This window comes from Tamandua tetradactyla, chromosome 8 (assembly GCF_023851605.1).
Source record: "Tamandua tetradactyla isolate mTamTet1 chromosome 8, mTamTet1.pri, whole genome shotgun sequence".
In the NCBI taxonomy this organism is placed as follows: domain Eukaryota; kingdom Metazoa; phylum Chordata; class Mammalia; order Pilosa; family Myrmecophagidae; genus Tamandua; species Tamandua tetradactyla.
This window is the reverse complement of record NC_135334.1, coordinates 119,895,369-119,917,385: the sequence shown is the minus strand read 5'-3', so window position 1 is coordinate 119,917,385 and position 22,017 is coordinate 119,895,369. Positions and strand designations below refer to the sequence as shown.

The window sequence follows — 22,017 nt, the reverse complement described above, 5'->3', positions numbered from 1 at the left end:
ATTATATATTATCATATAATTATTATTTCTGGATTTTGAGAGGTTGTTTTGTATATATAAAACCTATTATAAAGCCACAGTGGTCAAAACAGCATGGTACTGGCACAAAGATCAAAGTATCTATCTTTTTTTTTAGAAAATTTATATATATATATAAAACCTGGTATTTAGAGACAAGAATGAAGCTGATCAGGTCAGTGTTAAAGTAAATTCAGAACACAGGGGTAAGGAAGACATTGTCTGTATTTTAGAACCACACATACTCTTTGAGACCAAAGGAAGAAAGGTTTGTTTGGTGTAGAACCTAAATTTTCTGTAGCACATAATTTAACTCAACCTATATGTATAGCTCATTTGAACAACTGAAACACAGGGAGCCCAGAATAATAATGAGGACCTTTAATCCTGTACACCTTAATGTAATGCCTGGATACATCCTAGAATATATTGAGTAGATAATTAGGAGTACTGGCAAAGTCCCTTGAGGATGGGAGAAAAAATATGCAACTATAAAATTTTATCATCAAGGAATTCCCTGAAACTCTACCAAACTTTAGGGACATGCAAACCAATAGGCCAAGCCCCTGATCTTGAGGCTTACTTTTGAGAAGCAGAGTAGCAGAGAAGCTTAGCTTGCCTATAGGTATGCCTAAGAGTTGCTTCTGCAGGACCTCTTTTGCTGCTCTCACTCTCTCTAAGCCCAACTCTGCAAGTGAAATCACTGCCCTCCCCACTAAGTGGGACATGACATCCAGGGATGAAAGTCTCCTTGGTGTTGTGGGAGATGACTCCCAGGGATGAGTATGGCCTGGCACCATGGGATCAACAATTTGACCCTGACCAAAAGGGGGAAAAGAAGTGTAATTAATAAAGTATCAATGGCAGAGAATGTTCAAATAGAGTCGAGAGTCTACTTTGGAGGTTGCTCTTACACAAACTTCAGTTAGATATTGCTACCCATTTTTTTTACTTGCCAAATCCCAACCAAAAACATTCTAGCCAATCCTAAAGAACACCTAGGGCAATATAGAAGATTCCACAGGGTTCCATGCACTAGAGTCAATTTCCAGAAACCTACAACCTCCAAATGGGTCCCTGGACCAGATAAGTCCAGAACATCAGAGAGTTCCATCTCCCTACACCATAGTACTGACAGACCCTCCCAATATGGAAAAGTTAGAACAGCCATAGCACAAACACCCCTAAAGAGAGGGATAAAAAGATCAAAGGTGACGATGGAGTTATACAGAGAAGATAGGGTTTAACAAGTGAATATGACTGCTGAATCATTAAATTGATATCTCTTTTTGTCTCTAGAGAAACTAGAGGTAAAATCCTAGAATTGTGGAATTGTGACCCATGCCAAACTTTGAAGTATGTTCTACAACTAATTGTGGTGCTGTGTTTTGAAATGCATTGCTTTACTGTATATATGGTATTTTTCACAAAAAAGAAAAAAGTGTCTATTGTGAGTATAAAAATATATTCCTTCTAACCTCCTATATTCTGGAGCAGTTAGGAAAAATTTGAGAGGACTATATGGTAGAGCCTGACAAATCTGGTATCTGTCCTGTAACTACTTGTTGAAGAGTGCTTGAAAACTATTGCTTTTTTCTTTCTTTGCTTTGTATATATGTTATATTATATAATTGAAAAGTTAAAAAAAAGAAAAAGTGATCATGTGCAAATTTTAGCAATGGGAGTGGCAGATTTTCAGTAGCTATACTTCTTCAACTCCAACCTGAGAATGCAAGATGCTGAAGTAAATATTCTAATTTGATAGGTCATAAGAAATATTCAAGAATAGAAGTATTTGACAGTGGATGATAAAGTAACTTCTTTCAAAAGATGTTCCACACCTGTAATAAAAAAGAGATTGTCCTGGATGGGCCACAGTGGCTCAGGCAGGCAGAGTTCTTGCCTGCCATGCTGGAGACCCAGGTTCAATTACCAGTGCCTGCCCAAACAAAAAAAGAGAGACTGTCCTATCTTGATGGCACATTCCATACCTGAACAGGTTTGGTAACAATAAAAGGGAAAATATTAAAATATTTACTTTTGAAGGCTATTTGTAAATGCTATAAATCAAATATAAAATAAAATAACCTTAAGATTTATAAATTATAGCTCATATTCTCTGGATCACAAACAGGCAATTATACTATTCAAGATGTGGGGAAAATGAATCCTCATACTGGTGGAAGATTTATTAACTGGTTCCAATTGTTTGGGGGGCTCACTTGACAGCATACATCAAAATTGTAAGGGTACATATCCTTTGACCTAGGGATACAAACTGTGACAAACTATCCTACAGAAATTCTCAAACAAGCAGGCAAAGACATATACAGGAATATGCTCTACAACATTACAACACGATTTTAACTGTAAAAAAAATATATGAACAACTTAAATCCACTAATAAGGGAATGGGGAAATCCATTATCCAACAGAATGAGATGCAGAAAAACTAAATCTACCAGAATGGAAAGATGTCCACAACGAAGTTAACTAAAAACTGTAAATAATAATAGGTATACTATAATATTTTTTGTTTAAAAAATTACATACATATATGTATATTTTTTTGTTTTTTGGTTTTTTTTGCATGGGCAGGCACCTGGAATTGAACCCGGGTCTCCGGCACGGCAGGTGGGAATTCTGTCACTGAGTCACTGTTGCACCACCCTGTATACATTTTTATAGATACAGATGTACATGTTTGTATATATGTAAAAGTAAGTCGATTTACAGTGGTTTCTTTTGGGAAGTGGAATTAAAGAGGAAAGGCATGTTCACTTTTTTTTTTTTACTTTATTCACTTCTATATTGTTTAAACTGTTTATAATGTATATATAGTGTATTTATTCACCATAATGAAAAAACCCAACTCACAGACTTTTGAATTTCAGAAATATTCAAGACAGTGAGTATCCCTGGTATATAGAGGGTGAGATGAAGTTTTTGCTACCACAGCATTAGATTGGAGTTGTCACATTATGTATGAGCCCTTCATGAAATTTCACTTTGAGAACAAGCTATATTTTGTAACCTCTATGAAATTATATCAGCTCAACTAACTGATCTTAGAAGAAGTTTTTAAAGTGCAGAAGATAACCTTGTTGGGCCTTGGTGAATTTGAGAGTCAATCAAAAAAAAAAAACACTTAGAAAAAGAAGAAATAAGAACAATATGAAATAAAGTCAGACTGTTGCTTTAATAATATACACTATAACAATGAGACAATTTTGGGTGACTGTAAACATCTGCCTTTACTCACTCTTAACATCTCAGAGATGCCAGAGGAAAAAGAGATGCTAGTTCAGAAGAATATCCACTTGTGCTTTCAGGTCAATTATCTGAACTACATCTGGATGAGTACTAACTCCTGTGGTCTCATTTTTAAGATGAGATGCACCCCCTGACCTTCCCACTATATTGGAATTTACATTAAAATTGAACCCTGAATTTAAAAGGCATTAAAAACACAATAGCAAGGCCTATACTTGACCACCTTAGCTATAAATCTCCTCTATCAAACTATCAAGCCTAGCATGGCCTACAGGCAAAAGGCCAAGTTTATCACAGTAAGGGGGGAAGATTTTGCTTCTCTTTTCACAGTAGTTGAACATATTCCCATCAGTCTTATGTGGGTAGGGCAGAAAAGCTACTGTAATAGATTGAATACCAACTGATGAAACTCCAAAGCCCATCAGTCTTTTTTACAACAATGGGATACAGTTTCACTAGCACACTGAAATTTTTACAGGAGAAAATGTGAAAGCTATAGCCAGGGGCCAGAGTGTAAGAAAGCTTCCATAAGAAGGCCAAAGAAAGTCTGATTTCTTGGCAACTTTGTCCAGACCTCAAGAGGTAGTTATTTGGGAGATGACTCTACAGATATTATAAAATGAGTTTTGTTTTTTTTTTAAATGGGGGAGGGCCTGGGAATCGTACAACACTCTTATTCGAAATACATAACAGTTTCTTTTCCTGATATTTGGAGAACTGCAAGATGAATAAAAGAATGACAAAATGAATAGTTACCTTAGAGAAATACTCAAAGTACAATCTTAGTTTTAGATTTAAAAGATACTAGATTAGCCAGAGTTTATCATATTTGGATAGCATGGGTTTTGTCAACATTCAATTGTGAAGAAGAACTTTGTACTTCCTGGAAGCTTTGAGCTCATTAAAGATACAGCAGTTAGAGGAGCCATAAAGATAAAATTATAAGCAGAAGTAAGAAAGGGACTCCACTGACAACTGTGCTTCTCTTGTTGATGCAGCAGCAAATGACAAAGGTCTTCATCAGATAAGGGATGTTTGCATAAGATATATAGCCTGACATTTTTACTGAGGTACCTTCAAGTTTTTAAATTTAAGAATCTATGATAATTATCTCTGGTAAGTGCCAATCAACTACCTATCATTTGATTACCTCTCCTGAAAAAATTATGAATAAGGCTATGTTTGACAACCTGGAAAATACTACATCGTTCAACCATTAAATATTATGAGCCAGGCCCACTGTAGGTCAGTATTTGGAGCCTATGTATTCCTATTTTATGTACAATGTAAAAAGGAATGATAATATGCCTTCAAAATCTTTAGTATCTAAAAGAGACTGCTGTAAAGCCAGGAGCAAAAAGTAACAGAAATTAAGATAGGTAAGTTAAACAGGACATAATGCATACACAAGATCTCAAAGACCTTTACAGTTTTTTCATAACGAACAAACAACTCTATGAACTTCTGTTACTGCACAGCACAAAAATAATACTCATAAAGAACTGAATCCTAAAGAAAAGGTTGAATTATTGTCAATTTGTGCTAGCTAAGAAAGTGAGAAAGTATAAAATATATTTTGGAGCAAAAATTATACTGGAAGGAAAAATTGACCAACTGTTTAGAAATGAGGTATATGGAATTTTACTCTCCAGAATGATTCATTCTCTAAGAGTTCCAGGTTAACAGAGTTTCTTTATTACTGTAGCAATTTAATAAAGAGAACGACAAAGCAATTCAATTTTATTTTCCTTTGAGTATGTTATATAAATACATGTATCCAATTATATATAACAGCAGTAAATTTTACTCATATCAAGCAGTAAATTTTACTCATATCAAGCTTATTTTCATGTATTTCGCTTGTTTTCTCTACTTAACCAGGGTATCTTCAATATCTGTACTTCCAACCTGGACCCCTATCTCTGAGAACACAGTTAATTCACATGAAAGGAGACAGAGATGTCACTATATGAGGGTGAGTACTTCACTGCCAAGTGAGATAATGGGCAAGTATTTTAAATTTATTAAGTGTATAAACATTCTCAATGTTCTACAAAACAAGTTTGAATCTATCACTTTCCCTAAGCCCTTTCTGACAGGAAACTGAACATTTCTATTCTAATATTAATTCCAGACCTGTATGCAATATATTTTTCACATATGTTGAACTTTTTTTTACCATTTTTTTTTGGTAAATGTATTCATCTGAGTACATGAAAGTATTATTAACAGGAAACTCACTTTTCTACCTAATAGCAGTTTCAGACTGAGGAATGAAATCTTATATTATGCTACATCAATTTTTAAAATCTCCCCTTAAATTAGAAAGTAGGGACAGTATATTTTAATTCTTTATTCAGAATTTCAGGTTGTTTAAATAACAAGAGAACATGATGGAAAACCTAAACAAAAACCTTCAAAGTTACCAGACTTTATGTAAAAACTGAAATGGTTCCACTCACTAGTTTTCACCATCCACTGTTGTTTGTGGCAAAAGCACCCTGCCTTGCTTTGCTGGAAGCATCTCTCTCCAACATGTGAAGCCAGTGTGCTTTTTGTAAGGTATACGCCACCCCTAGTCACTGGATTCCTTTCCCTTGGCCATGGTGATTATTTCAGAGAAGGGACAGAAACAAAGTAAGGTCAGTTGGTACTAAGGAGACTACAATCTAGGACTTTCTTTTGAATTACTGGGGATGTGAATAGGACAAGTGCTGAACTGTGTACCCACTTTCTACTCACAGGGAAGACTGGTGCTGAAGAAGCTGAGAAATGGAGAGGGAGAAAAATACACCCTGGTCATATTGTTTGACTGTCCCTATAGATCTTTGCCACTGCCATTCCTACATATCTATTACACTGCATTAGTTTTCACCTGTAGTACTTGGAATTAGCCTGAATATTCCAATGAAAATTTTATAGTAAGGAAAGTGTTGATGCTATTTTTAAACTTCTAATTTCCTTAAGGTCCCTATGCTTAGGGTTTGTTCTTGTACCTGTGACTCTTTTAAGAGCCTCTGTGCCTTAAAAGCATGTGTACATGCTCCTTCCTATACCTGGAGTAGAGGTGAAGGCAAAATGACAATTCCTTTTATGAAGACTTCCTTCTCTTGAGTTCCAACAGTACTTTATACATGCTTCTACAGTAGTATTTATTACATTTTAAATTACTCTATGTCTGTCTCTTCAAAATAGATTTGGAGCCCCCAGGAACAGTATGCCTTTTTCTACCCTCAGGACTTAATCTAGTTTCATCAGGTACATGTTAGGCACTTCTAAAAACTGCTGAACATTTAATGCAGGTATCTGATTGCACATATGTTAGATCCTCCATTTCCACTGTCATTGTCCTTCACTGGTGACTATCTGGAAAGGAGCCAAGTGGCTAAGCCACCTGGAATCAAGAAAAAAATATGTCCTTAAAAGGTTTATGACTAACTAGCTCCATGACTTTACGCAAATCACCCTCCCTGTCTGGGCTTTAATGTCCTCATCTATAAACTGAGAGGATCCAAGCAAGTAACTTCTCAACTTTATAATTTTTCCCTATAATTTTTTTTACCTAAGATATTTAAAGCTATCATAAAAGTATCATATTTTTACTAGCCTGACCCACTGAAGTAATCTGATATTTGAATGAATGAAATTATCATTCTTTCAATCTGCCCACATAAAGTCTTACGCTAGGTGGAGACGATTTCCAAAGCTGCCGGTAAAGCTTCTTTTGAACTGTTAAACTATCAAATTAAATCTAAGCTCCAAGTAGCAGTGGCTAATGATTTCTGAGAAGTTAAGTTGCTCATTGTATCATAGGCAAAGGTAGCCCTCTCTGTCTTCATGCCACTTAACTGTAAGAAAGTTCAACTTAAAAAAATGAAAACTACTTGAAGTTTCACCACATAGAGATATCTGCTGTTAACAGTTAGATATATACCATACCAGGATAACTTCTAAACATATATACACATCTAACCATGCAGATAAATATTTTTATAAAAATGAGATCATAATATACTATACTGTATCCTTTCCATCCATCCTCCTTCACCATACTTTATCATACTTCTTTCCCAGAAATATAAATCTACATCATTATTTTAAATCACTAATATTATATTACAGTTATTTATCTAAGTTTGCTAAATTTAGGTTTGTAGTGATACTCTACTTCAAAAGATATCATCATACATATTCTCATTCTTGCAAAAAAAATCCTTTTTTGCAAAATTGTCTGATTATTCCCTTCTTAGAAAGAGAAATGCTAGGTTAAAAAGATTATACTTTTAAATTTATATATATATATGCATGTATATATTTAAAGCAGTTTTATTGAGATAGTTACATACCATACAATCCATCCAAAGTGTATAATCCATGGCTTTTAGTATAATCAGTTGCGCATTTGTCACCACAATCAATTTTAGAACATTTTCATTACTCCAAAAAGAAAAACCCTATATCCCTTAGCAGTCACTTCTCAATCCTTCTATCTTTTCCCAGTCTTAATAATCACTAATCTAATTCTGTCTCTATAGATTTACTTATATTTACATTTTATATAAATGTTATCATACACTATATAGTACTTTGTGTCTGGTTTCTTTCACTTAGCAAAATGTTTTTAAATAATTATTTATTTTTAATTATAGAAGTTGTAGGTTCACAGTAAAATCATGTAAAAAATACCACATTCCCATAAATCCCTCCTTGCTGACACTTTGCATTAGTATGGCACCTGTTATAACTGATGAAAGAATGTTAAAATATTACGGTTAACTATAGTCCATGGTTTAAGTGTATTTTTCCCATATACCACCCTATTATTAACACCTTGCAATAGTGCCATACATTTGTTATAGTTCATGAAAGAATATTCTTATATTTGTACTATTCTTCACAGTCATTGTCCACAATAGGGCGCACCATTTTACACAGTCCCATGTTTATCTTCTAACTTTCCTTCTATTTTTTTTAAATTAATTTTTATTATTTTTTTAAATGCCAAAAAACACCAAACAAATGCAAGTATTCCTAACTTTTGATCATTCCGTTCTACATATATAATCAGTAATTCACAATATCATCACATACTTGCATATTCATCATCATGATCATTTCTTGGAACATTTGCATCTATTCAGAAAAAGAAATAAAAAGACAACAGAAAAAAATTCATACATACCATACCACCCATCCCTCCCCCTCACCGATCACCAGCATTTCACTCTAAATTTATTTCAACATTTGTTCCCCCTATTATTCATCTTTATTCCACATGTTTTACTCATCTGTTGATAAGGTAGATAAAAGGAGCATCAGACACAAGTTTTTCACAATCACACAGTCACATTGTGAAAGCTATAGCATTATACAATCATCTTCAAGAAACATCGCTACTGGAACACAGCTTCACATTTTCAAGCAGTTCCCTCCAGCCTCTCTACCACATCTTGACTAACAAGGTGATATCCATTTAATGCGTAAGAATAACCTCCAGGATAACCTCTCAATTCTGTTTGGAATCTCTCAGTCATTGACACTTTATTTTGTCTCATTTCACTCTTCCCCCTTTTGGTTGAGAAGTTTTTCTGAATCCCCTCATGCCGAGTCTCGGCTCATTTTAGGGGTTTTCTCAATCCCTTGATGCCGAGTCTCAGCTCATTCCAGGATTTCTGTCCCACGTTGCCAGGAAGGTCCACACCCCTGGGGGGTCATGTCCCACGTAGGCGGGGGAGGGTGGTGAGTTTGCTAGTTGTGTTGGCTGGAGAGAGAGGCCACATCTGAGCAACAAAAGAGGTTCTCTTGGGGGTGACTCTTAGGCCTAATTTTAAGTAGGCTTGAATTATCCTTTGTGGGGTTATAACTTTCCTTCTATTATCGATATTTTTTGCCAGTTTTTCTCCAGAAGAATTGAAATATTTTTTGTTAAAGATAACTTTTTGGTGTAAATTTACTAATTTTAATGGAAAATTAAAAACCAGTCTCAATCTTGTAGAATATCAAGTCATCAAAACTAAAAACAAACTTTGAACAACAAAAATACTGAATTATAGTCCTTGTCTGAATTTTCATGGTCTTATTTCCTTATTTTTTCAAAGTTTTACCTTCAACTAGATTTTAGCTCTGCATTTCACAGTGCCTGGAAAACACAGTTGTAAATGCTTTAAGTCACATAACATACTGTAGATACTTAAATTATATTACATAGCTATAATCTAGATTTGAACATTTATGATGTTGCAGCTAATTTTATGAGCACATTCATGTCAAATAATCATTTTCCCTAATGGGTAAGCAAGTTAGTAACCATTTTCAACATGAACAAAAAATGAACTTCTCATAAAAGTCTTTATCAGTGCATTTCTGATTTATATTTCAAGGAAATATATAAATAACAAAATGAATAAAGTATACAATTTATAGCTTTGCAAGAAAATCAAAAGCTGGATCAGGAAATAAGAATCATGGATACTCTCTCATTTGTATTCAATCTAAAATTTAGTGATTGAGTATTTCATGATATTTTTATAAACATATATATAAACAATGCAGCTAATTAAGGTTGTTTTATATGTAATTCAGAAAAGACTCTCATTCCGCTAGAAATATTTATTGAGCAGGGCAGTGGGCTGAATAAGGGTCTCCCAAAGATGTCTGCATCCTAATACCTGGAACCTGTGAGTATGTTAAATCACATGACAAAGGATAAATGAGATAGCAGATGGAATTCATGTTGCTAATCAGTTGATCTTAATTAAGGTAGAGAGATTATGCTGGATTATCAAAATGGGTCCAATGTGATCACAAGGGTTTTTAAAAATGGAAGAGGGAGGCTGAAGAGAGAGACTTGATTACTAGGGAAAAATGGCCAGAGAAGTTAGAGGTTGCTTGCTTTGAAAGTTTTTAATTAGACATGTGGGTTAATCAAATAAAAGGGATGCTAAAATTAGTGTCAGTAATTGAACCTTAGTGGTTTTATCATTATTCAGATGATGCTAAACTCAACAGCGAGGGAATTACTTTGCTATTTCATGTTGGAAATTACTACTCTTAAAAAAAGACAAACTGAATAAAATTCAGCCTGTTCATTCATCAAAACATTGGTAATATCAATTGCTAGGATAAAAGAAACCAACACAACTAACTTCTTTTACTGCAATTCAGCAAATGTAAAATAAGCATTAATGAAAAGTGAAAATTAATTTTTCTATGAAGATAAAGACAAACTGAACGTTCACATTTGTCCATACTTTTACTGATGGTCACAAAACTCTCTGGTTAAGGACAAGGGATGGAATAAGGGTCTGTCACTAGAATCAGGTTACAAACAAAGGTTCTACCTGTTTTCAAACATTATTAGACATTCTCAAACTGCTGATGCAATCCTTCAGGAGGAAAATTTGACAGTATCTAAGAAAAGTAAATATAATGCATCCTTTGAACCAGGTAACTCCATTTCTAACAATTCATCTTACAGATACATTCATAAAAGTGTGCAAAGATACATGCACAAGCACATTCACTCACTGCAGCATTATTTACGACAGTAAAAACTTAGAAACAACCCAAATGTCTAACACTAGGGTACTGGTTAAAGAAATTACAGAACATCCATACAACAGAATACCAGGTAGCCTAAAGAGAAAAGGGGCAGTTTTTTGTTTTTTTTTTAATCTCTGACATGGAGTGAAAAAAAAAAAAAAAAGCTATTTGTAAGACAGAATGTCCCAACTGTGTGTTTAAAAATATATGCGTGTAAATGCAGAGAAACTTTTTTGAAGAATACACAAAAAACAGTTCACTGTGATTACTTCCAGGAAGGGCAGTGAGTCATTAAGAAACGTTCATTTTTCATCTTAAAACACGATGAGTAGCTTGAAAAAAGTCATTTTTTTAAAAACAATAATCATGTATATTTTTCAATTCAGTTATAAAATTTACCTCAATTTTATAATCGAAAAAAGATTTTCAAAACATTTTTATTTTGGTGAATTTTTGTTTTATAAATAAAACCAGAGAAATATTTTTCTTAGGCTGGCAGCAATGTTTAAAAACTCTTTTGAGAACAGGTTTAGAATCAGAAGATCTGAGCTCAAGTTCACACTCTGCCATCTACTACCTGCCTAGTTTTCTCCAAGGAGTTTATCCAAACAAGGTCTAAACTACTTTATCTACTAAATAGAGAGAAGATTGATACCCACAGAGAAGCCCTATAAAAGCCATGCCTTTTAATCCCTATTCAGGTTTGTAGGTTGGAAACTTGATTAGATTATCTCCACAGAGATGTGGCACACCCAATTGTGGGTATTAACCTTTGATAAGAGGGAGCTGTGATCCCACCCATTCCAGATGGGTCTTGATTAATTTACTGGAATCCGTTAAAAGGAAACGTTTTGGAAAAAGCTGCAGAGTCACGAGAACCACAAGAGCCCACATAGCCAGAGACCTCTGGAGACGAAGAAGGAAAATGCCTCCAGGGAAACTTCGTGAAACCAAAAGCCAGCCTTTCCAGCTGAGAGAGAAACCCTGAACATCGTCGGCTTTCTTGAACCAAGGTATCTTTTCCTGGATGCCTTAGATTGGGCATTTCTATAGCCTTGCTTTAATTTGGACATTTTTATGGCTTCAGAACTATAAACTTGCAACTTATTAAATCCCTCTTTTTAAAAGCCGGTCTGTTTCTGGCATATCACATTCCAACATCTAGCAAACTAGAACAACCTACATTAGAGTCACTTCCATATATGACTGTATAAAATCATACATGATATAAAATCTTCATGACCTTATATATTTTTAATAAAAGCTTCCTTTGTACATGTTTATATTAAAGAAATTTCTTAATGTTAAGCAAATCACTAAATTTATATTATATTTAATTTAAATAACACTACCATCTCAAAGTCTTTGGGTATATCATAAAAGGTGTGTTTTGAGGGGTAATATATCCAAATAACCAACAGGAAGTATATTATCTGAGGCATAGTTTTATAACTCTGATTCAGACATATTGTGTTCTTAAAGCATTAAGTTTCTAGGCCTTTTATTTGTAACAGGAAAAATTTAAAACATTTCAAAGGTGGCATAAATAAGACCACATAAAATGATTTGTGATTAGAATTTTTCTTTGACTCAAAAAGAGGTGAATAAATAAAAGCATATGAAGACCCTGGGCTCTTCTGCAATACAGGGTAGCTGATTTTTATCGGATTACTCAGAAGATAAAAACAAACAAAAACAGAACAATTTTTTATAAGTACATTTTTTTTTTAACATGGGCAGTCACTGGGAATTGTTTTTTTTAAATTTTTATTAATAAAACCAATCAACATACAATATGAACATTCTTTTTTTTCATCACATAGTTGTATATTCATCATCATGATCATTTCTTAGAACATTTGCATCAATTCAGAAAAAGAAAACGGAAAAAAATTCATACATACCATACCCCTTACCCCTCCCTTTCACTGATCATTAGTATTTCAATCTACTAAATTTATGTTAACATTTGTTCCCCCTATAATTTATTTACTTTTAGTCCATAGGTTTTACTCATCTGTCCATAAGGTAGATAAAAGAAGCATCAGACACAAGGTTTTCACAATCACACAGTTACACTGTGAAAGCTGTATCATTTTATAGTCATCCTCTAGAAATATGGCTACTGGAACACAGCTCTAGGTTTTCAGGTAGTTCCCTCCAGCCTCTCTGTTATGCCTTAACTAAAAAGGTGATATCTATTTAATATGTTGATATTTATTTAATACGTTGAGAAGATAACCTCTCAATTCTGTTTGGAATCTCTCAGCCATTGACACTTTATTTTGTCTCATTTCTCTCTTCTCCCTTTCCATTGAGAAGGTTTTCTCAATCCCTTCACTCAGTTGGTGCTGAGTCCCAGCTCATTCTAGGATTTCTGTCCCACGTTGCCAGGAAGGTCCACACCCCTGGGAGTCATGTCCCACATAGAGCGGGCAAGGACAGTGAGTTTGCTTGTTGTGTTGGCTGAGAGAGGCCACATCTGAGCAACAAAAGAAGTTGTCTTGGGGGTGACTCTAATTTTAAGTAGGCTTAGACTATCCTTTGCAGGGTTAAGTTTCATATGAACAAACCCCAATACTGGGGACTCAGCCTATTGCTTTGGTTGTCCCCACTGCTTGTGAGAATATCAAGAATTCCCCACTTGGGGAAGTTGAATTCCCCCCCCCCCCCCATTTCCCTAAGGGGACTTTGCAAATACTTTTTATTCACTGTTCAAATCTTTCTGGGATTTATCGAAGCATCACTCTGGACAAACCTACAAAATCTCATGCCCTACTTAAGGTTCCATGTACTTATGGTGTTCAATTAAGCTGTCCACATAAGTTATATTAGGAAATGCACAAGTCAAAATATAAAATTTGTACCAAATAAACATTTTTTGCTTTAGTCTCATACATGAGTTAAAATTTTTAAATATTAATTACCATCTATTTTCAACACCCTATATTATTGACATTCCTTTGTTCTTCCTCATGTGAAACATTTTTAAATTTGTACATTTAGTCACTATCATTATACACTCTAGGCATTCCTAGATTATACCATCTCAGTCTTTATCATATATCTTCGGGAATTGGTTTTTAATAGAAATCCTTCATAAATATTCTATATGGTCTAGGAGGTCATGAGTCCAAAATAGGGTTTTTTGGCAAAAGGTAAAATATACATTCACATAAAACAAATCCTCTACAATTCACATAGTGCATTAATATGATACTGATGAGACTAAGGCATTCCTCAAGTCTCTATCAGTTATACCAAACTATCTCACATACGTAATCAAATTGAACAAGAAATCTGGTCATAAACTGAATGAATAACATCTTTAATGTCAGATATTTATAATTATGTAATTTCCATTTGGTTCTTGTTGAGGGATTCATTTCTCTGTTGAAATCTCTCCTCTTTCCACCTACTTTGCTCATTCTTTCCTCTACTTTCTTTAATATATTTATATTAAATATACTAAAATTCTTTTATGTCAATTCCAACATCCGCATCATCTGCAGGTCTGATTGTATTTGTTTCTTCCTCTTAACTTTTTGGGTCACATTGTCCTGATTCACTGTCTTCTTTGATTTTATTCCAGACATGTTAAAAGAATCATAGTGATTGGGGTAAATATCATTTTCCTCCCAGAAAGAGCACATCCCTTTCCTGTGTAAGCAGCCAGGATAAGGAGATCATCACATTGGTCCAATAGGTAGTTAAGCTGATCGCAGGTGAGTTGCATCTTTGATTTAGCTGAATTTTATCTCTGGTTTCAAATGTCTTGAGGGTGAGATAGGTTTTAGATCTAAGCACCACAAGACTCTGTCTTTGCTATGAAGGCTCTTGTGTTAATTTGCTAACACTGCCAGAATGCAATATACCCAAAATGGGATGGCTTTTAATGGAAATTATTATAATTCACTTGCAACTATTAAGTTACAAATTCACAGTTCTAAAGCCACAGAAATGTCCAAGTTAAGGCATCCAGAGAAAAATATCTTTACCCAAGGAAGGCCGATGTCTGTCATATGGGAAGGCATGTGGCTGGCATCTGCTGGTCCTTGTTCCCGGCTGCTGTGCTTCCAGCTTCCGAAGCCAGTGGTCTCCTCTCTAAGTGTCTGTGGGCCTTCACTTAGCTCCTCTGGGATCCAACTCTGGGTTCTGGCTTGCTTAGCATCTCATGGGACAGCTAATGGCAATGTCTGTTGGGCTCTGCATATACAGATATCCGTGGCTGGGCATCTGCTCTCTCTGTTGGTACTCCAAGCATCTCCAAATGTGTGTGTCTCTGTTGGTTCTGAAGCAACTGTTTTTCTACAAACTGTCTCCCCTTTTAAAGAATTCCAGTAAACTAATCAAGGCCCACCTTGAATGGGTGGAGGTACATTTCCATCTTATCAAAAGGCCTTACCCACAATTGGGTAGGCCCATCTCCATGGAAACAATCTAATCAAGGGTTTCCACCCTACAATATTACATCAGGATTAAAGGATATGGCTTTTCTGGGGTAAACAACACTTTCAAACCAGCACCCCTAGCCTTCAGCTTCTTGCTTTGTTACATTCAGCAAAAGTCTTATGGGGAGAAACAGCTCTAAATTTGGGGTTTGAGAGATTCCAAATGGTCACTAATGGCTCTGCTGGTTTTTCCTCTGTGCCTCTGGCAGGCCTCATATTCCCCTAACCTTTGCCCAGGTTTAATAAATCCTCCCAGGAAGGAAATTAGCCTCCGATACCTACTTCTCTGGAAATGGGTGGTTCTTCTCTGGAATTTAGTTCCTTTAGATTTCTTTGTATTTACAGCTATTTTTATCACATTATTACAGCAGGAACAACAGTTTTTTGTAACTTCCTATATTCTAACTGGAAACAGAACTCCTCAATTACATTTTTAAATGTTTATTTTTCTCAAAATTTTTTTTTTGCATGGGTAGGCCCCAAGAATTGAACCTGGGTCTCCAGCATGGCAGGTGAGAATTCTGCCACTGAGCCACCATTGCATCGTCCCTCAATTACATTTTAAACACGTCTCAGGTGCATAGGTGACTCAGTGGTAGAATGCTCGCCTTTCATGCAGGAGACCCAGATTCAATTCCCGGAACATGCACTCAAAAAAAAGATAAAAAACAAAAAAACATTTTAAATGTGTCTCAAGTAGGGTCATAGCTTCATAACTAGAAAAAGGAGTCCCAAGTAAAAATGAATTATCAGGGTGTCTTCAGAATTACCTGAAAGGAAGAAGTCCTGTGATTGGCTGATGAGTATTGTGATTTGCTTGCCAGAAGTATATTCTTGTAATGGTAAAAACTCTTATCAGAAACTAGCCATTACTCTTAGCTTCAATATTATGCTCACCAAGAAGACTTCTGAGGACAAACTGGCTTTCAACATAGACTCTTCTAGATCATACAAGTGTTTAAATCTATTTGGCATTTAGTACTTCTCAGTACAAAAGAATAAATTTTGTTTACTAGTCTCTTGTGAGTTTGATTGACAAACACCCTGAAGACTGATATAATCAATTTATAGAATATGAACAGCAATGATCAAATCCTTATACCCATGGAGAGCTTGCATATCTCCTAAAGCCTAGCCATGGACCATAACTTTTGAGCTCTCTCTCCTCATAAATTAACTACATTCTCCAGTTACAACTCTAAGTACAGTTATAGATCGTATGGAACACAGGGCTGAGTGAATTAGCTTGTTACTTTTAAAGTAGATGCAGTGTTCCTGCTCCAGATTATTAAAACAAGGATGGCCTTTTGGTATCTTGACATATAACATGATATGAGCTATTAAAAGAAGAAATAATTGTTTGCACATATATCCACATTAAAAACTCTCATTCAATATCTATTGAGTGTGCTAGACACTGTTTTAGGGACTGAGGTTACTTCACTGAACAAAACAAAGTTGCTGCCTTCACAGAATTTACATTCTTGGGAAGAGACAGGTAACACAAGTACATACTATAATATGGTACCAGTAATAATTAATGCTATGAAGAAAAATAAAGCAGGGAAAGAAGATAAGAGTAATGGAATGATGCTGTTTTAGAATTAGTGGTCAGAGGATAAGAGGTGACACTTAAACAGAGACCTGAAAGAAGAGAAAAGTGAGCCATGATAATACCTGCCTAAGCGTTTCAGCAGGAGGAGCAAGTACAAAGGTCCAAAGGCAGAAATGAGCTCAGTGTTTTGAAGTACACCCAAAAGGTCACTGTTATAGTTTGTTAGCTGCCAGAATGCAATATACCAGAAATGGAAAAAGGGGAATTTGATAACTTGCTAGTTTACAGTTCTAAGGCTGTGAAATTATCCAAATTAAAACAAGAAACATTTTACAGAAATGTTCAATCTAAAGCATCCAGGGAAAGATACCTTAGGTTCAAGAACACCAGTGACGTTCAGCATTTCTCTCAATTGGAAGGGCACATGGTGAACATGATGGTATCTGCTCGCTTTCTCTCCAGGTCTCTTGCTTCATGAAGCTCTCCAGGAGCGTATTCCTTTTTCATCTCCAAAGGTTGCTGGCTGGTGGACTCTGTGGGTCTCTTGTCCTTCTGTCGTGGTTCTATGGCTCTCTTCATTGTCAAAAAGGGGCACTCTCGCCTCTTTTATAGGATTCCAGTAAACTAATCCAGACTCACTTAGAATGGGTGGAGACACGTCTCCATCTAATCAAGTGAGTCACATCTCCGTGGAGATACACTAATCAAATTTCCAACCTATAGTACTAAATAGGAATTAGAAGAAACCGTTGCTCTTACAAGACTAATTAGGATTAAAACATGGCTTTTCTAGGGTACATAAATCCTTTCAAACTGGCACAGTCACTATGGTTGAAGCCTAGTATACATGAAAGAAAGTGGTATCTGAAACTAGAGAGGTACCAGGGGTCAGGTCATGGATCTTGCAGGGCTTTACAGGCCATGGTAAGAACTCTAGATTTTATTATTTAGAGTGGTAGTAAACCACCAAATGTTTTCTGATGTTGGGTGTGTGTGTGTGTTTGTGCATGTGTTTTCCAGAGGGAGTGACATGGCCAGACTTACAATTTTTTAAATGATCACTTGGCTGCTCTGGGGAGAACAGACTCGACTCCATGGAGCAAGAGGAGAAGCAGAGAAACCAGTTAAGAGGCTAGCTACATAGGTTCAGGAGAGAGATGAAGGTAGTCTGGACTTGGGTTATAGAAATAGAGGTAGAAAGGCATGGCTAGGTTCAGGATCAGTTCAGGAAGTAAAGTTGACAGGTTATGACAGATGGGATGTGGGATGTGAGAGAAAGAAGCATTAACATTTTGGACCTAATATGGCGAATATGGGAAGCACAGGTTTGGTGGGATGAGAAATCAGGAGCTCAGTATGTGAGATTTATTTGATCTGTCTATTAGGTAAGCTAAGTGTAGCTGTGAAGTAGTTAGTTGGATATATGAGGCTGGAGTGTAGGTAGAGGTTGGAATTCCAGATATAATTTAGGAATCTTCAGAATATGCAAGATATTTTACGCCAAAAGACATAAGATATAAGATCGTTCAATGAGCAAATGTATACAAAGAAGAGAAAAGGCACACTAACAATTAGAAGAATTCAGCAGAAGATGAGGAGTCAGGCCGGGGAGTTAGAAGGAAAGCCCAGAAGTATGTGTCCTAGAAGTCAAGAAAATAATCCAATAAGGAATGCAGATATTAAGTAAAATGACAGAACTAAGCACTGAATTCGGTAATATGAAGAGTTCAGATACCTTGACAAAAGTTGAGAGGAAGAGAGACATACTAGAGTGGGTTTAAAAGAGAATGGGAAGAGAGTCAGTGAGTACACAAAACGCATTAGAGGAATCTGGATATAAAAAGTGTCACATTCATAGAGGAAGTCTCCAAGTTTTTGCTTTTGTCATCATGGGGTACAGCTGAGATGCAGGAACAGCTTACACCCTGCTCCCAACATTTTGGAGTGCAAAACTGTCCTAATTCTGATCTGATCTGGTGGCAAGCCCTCTTATTCTTCACTGCCAGAGTGCCCTCTGTTCACCAACACGAATGCTGCTTCTAAAACTCAACAACTGCTAAATCCCATAGCTGATTCCAATCCCTCTTCAACAGAGCAGCTGCCATTTCTTGTCTACCTCGCCTCTGCCCTTTCCAATTCTTTTTTCTGCTTTTCCTGTTTATGATTTTGTCTTGTTGCTTGGCCATACTTTTTTTTTTTTTTTTAATCAAAAAAAAGTAAAGAAATTAACACAACATTTAGAAATCATTCCATTCTACAAATGCACTCAGTAATTCTTAGTATCATCACATAGATGTATGATCATCATTTCTTAGTACATTTGCATCGATTTAGGAAAAGAACTAGCAAAACAGCAGAAAAAGATATAGAATGTTAATATAGAGAAGAGAATTAAAATAATAATACTAATAATATATATATATATAAAAAGGAAAAAGAAAAAAACAAAAACAAAAGATACAAACACACAAACAAACAAACAAAAAACCATATTTCAGGTGCAGCTTCATTCAGTGTTCCAACCTAGTTACATTACACTTAGGTATTATTGTGCTGTCCATTTTTGAGTTTTTGTATCTAGTCCTGTTGCACAGTCTGTATCCCTTCAGCTCCAATTACCCATTATCTTACCCTGTTTCTAACTCCTGCTGGTCTCTGTTACCAATGATATATTCCAAGCTGATTCTCGAATGTCGGTTCACATCAGTGGGACCTTACAGTATTTGTCCTTTAGTTTTGGGCTAGACTCACTCAGCATAATGTTCTCTAGGTCCATCCATGTTATTACATGCTTCATAAGTTTAGTCTGTCTTAAAGCTGCATAATATTCCATCGTAGGTATGCGCCACAGTTTGTTTAGCCACTCGTCTGTTGATGAACATTTTGGCTGTTTCCATCTCTTTGCAATTGTAGATAATGCTGCTATAAACACTGGTGTGCAAATGTCCGTCTGTGTCTTTGCCCTTAAGTCCCTTGAGTAGATACCTAGCAGTGGTATTGCTGGGTCGTAATCCATTCTGCCATTCTATGTCTTTTGATTGGGAAATTCAGTCCATTAACTTTTAGTATTATTACTGTTTGGATAATATTTTCCTCTACCATTTTGGCTTTTGTATTATATATATCATATCTGATTTTCCTTCTTTCTACACTTTACTCCATACCTCTCTCTTCTGTCTTTTCGTATCTGACTCTAGTGCTCCCTTTAGTATTTCTTGCAGAGCTGGTCTCTTGGTCACAAATTCTCTCAGTGACTTTTTCTCTATAAATGTTTTAATTTCTCCTTCATTTTTGAAGGACAATTTTGCTGGATATAGGAGTCTTGGTTGGCAGTTTTTCTCTTTTAGTAATTTAAATATATCATCCCACTGTCTTCTAGCTTCCATGGTTTCTGCTGAGAAATCTACACATAGTCTTATTGGGTTTCCCTTGTATGTGACAGATTGTTTTTCTCTTGCTGCTTTCAAGATCCTCTCTTTCTCTTTGACCTCTGACATTCTAACTAGTAAGTGTCTTGGAGAACACCTATTTGGGTCTATTCTCTTTGGGGTGCGCTGCACTTCTTGGATCTGCAAATTTAGGTCTTTCATAAGAGTTGGGAAATTTTCAGTGATAATTTCTTCCATTAGTTTTTCTCCTCCTTTTCCCTTCTCTTCTCCTTCTGGGACACCCACAACACGTATATTTGTGCGCTTCATATTGTCATTCAGTTCCCTGATCCCCTGCTCAAGTTTTTCCATTCTTTTCCCTATAGTTTCTGTTTCTTTTTGGAATTCAGATGTTCCATCCTCCAGTTCACTAATTGTAGCTTCTGTCTCTTTAGATCTACCATTGTAGGTATCCATTGTTTTTTCCATTTTTTCTTCTTTGTCCTTCACTCCCATAAGTTCTGTGATTTGTTTTTTCAGATTTTCTATTTCTTCTTTTTGTTCAGCCCATGTCTTCTTCATGTCCTCCCTCAATTTATTGATTTGGTTTTTGAAGAATTTTTCCATTTCTGTTCGTATATTCAGCATTAGTTGTCTCAGCTCCTGTATCTCATTTGAACTATTGGTTTGTTCCTTTGACTGGGCCATATCTTCAATTTTCCGAGCGTCATCCATTATTTTCTGCTGGTGTCTGGGCATTTGATCAGATTTCCCTGGGTGTGGGACCCAGCTGGTTGAAAGCTTTTTCTGTGAAATCTCTGGGTTCTGTTTTTCTTTTCCTGCCCAGTAGGTGGCGCTTGTGGCGCTCGTCTGTCTGCACGGCAGTCGGCCCGGGAAACCGCGCGTGGAGGCGGGGGTCCCTGGCCGCCGCGGCTTGGGAGAGTGCCGGTCCTAATTGCCCAGCTGGCCCGAAACGCCAAGCGTGACGGGAGGGCCCCGCTATCCAACGTTCCCAGTCAGACCGGGGAGCCACATGCGTGGAGGGGACCCCAGTCGCCAGCCGCCCCGGCCGGGAAAACGCGCGCCCCTCGGGTATCTCACCGCAGCAGATTCTCCCTGCCCGTTCAGCCGTTCCAGAATGGGGTACGCTGTCTTTTTGGTCTCTGTCGTGACTCCGGGAGCTGTTTCGTATTGTTTCTGTTTCTTTAGTTGCTTTTCTGGAGGAGGAACTAAGATCCGTGCGTCTTACTAAGCCGCCATCTTCTCCGGAAGTCTTGGCCATACTTTTTAACAAGTGAGCAATAAGGTTGACCTTTTATATATATAGCATCTGTGACAAAGAGAATGATTTCCTTTGCATTGCGTAAATTGAACAAAGTAGAAAAGCAGAGATAATCTCTGGAATTACAGTTCTTCTCACCTGTGTGCATCTTTTCTGAGGGTCCAAGATTGCTTCTCTGATTGGTTACTCAAAGCTTTAAAGATCTTCTGGATGCCTGAGACTTCCTTTGGGTTGGTTGCCATATAAGTGCCACATTACTGAATTCTACAAGGCTTCATTCAGACAATGGTAAATTCCTAGAAAGCTGAAACCACTTCTCACATTCCTTATATTATCCATTTAATCTATCTGTATTGTAGCCTATGTACTTAGTGAGAGGTGCAGGAACTGCAAAGTAGATGGACACAGCTCCTTCTTTCACGAGCATGCAGTAGTTTAGTAGGGAATTTATAAGGAAAGAGACACTATATGGTATGACAAGGAAACTTTGTATATTCTATGGAAGAATATACAAAGAACAGCTATTCA

At 36.3% G+C, this 22,017-nt stretch overlaps 1 protein-coding gene across 4 annotated transcripts in view; it reads right to left on the bottom strand.

The window, feature by feature from the left end:
* The window catches only part of TTC17 (tetratricopeptide repeat domain 17), a 156,284-nt gene that overhangs the window by 120,647 nt on the left and 13,620 nt on the right, over positions 1 to 22,017 (bottom strand). Inside the window, exon 1 of one of the 4 annotated variants that reach the window (XM_077114449.1) lies at positions 17,210 to 19,009. The exons of the other annotated variants lie outside the window; for them this stretch is intronic. Coding sequence (XP_076970564.1) covers positions 17,210 to 17,242 — 33 coding nt within the window. The 5' untranslated portion in view covers positions 17,243 to 19,009. Of the gene's footprint in view, positions 1 to 17,209; positions 19,010 to 22,017 lie in introns of those variants that run through there. 4 annotated transcript variants of the gene reach the window in all.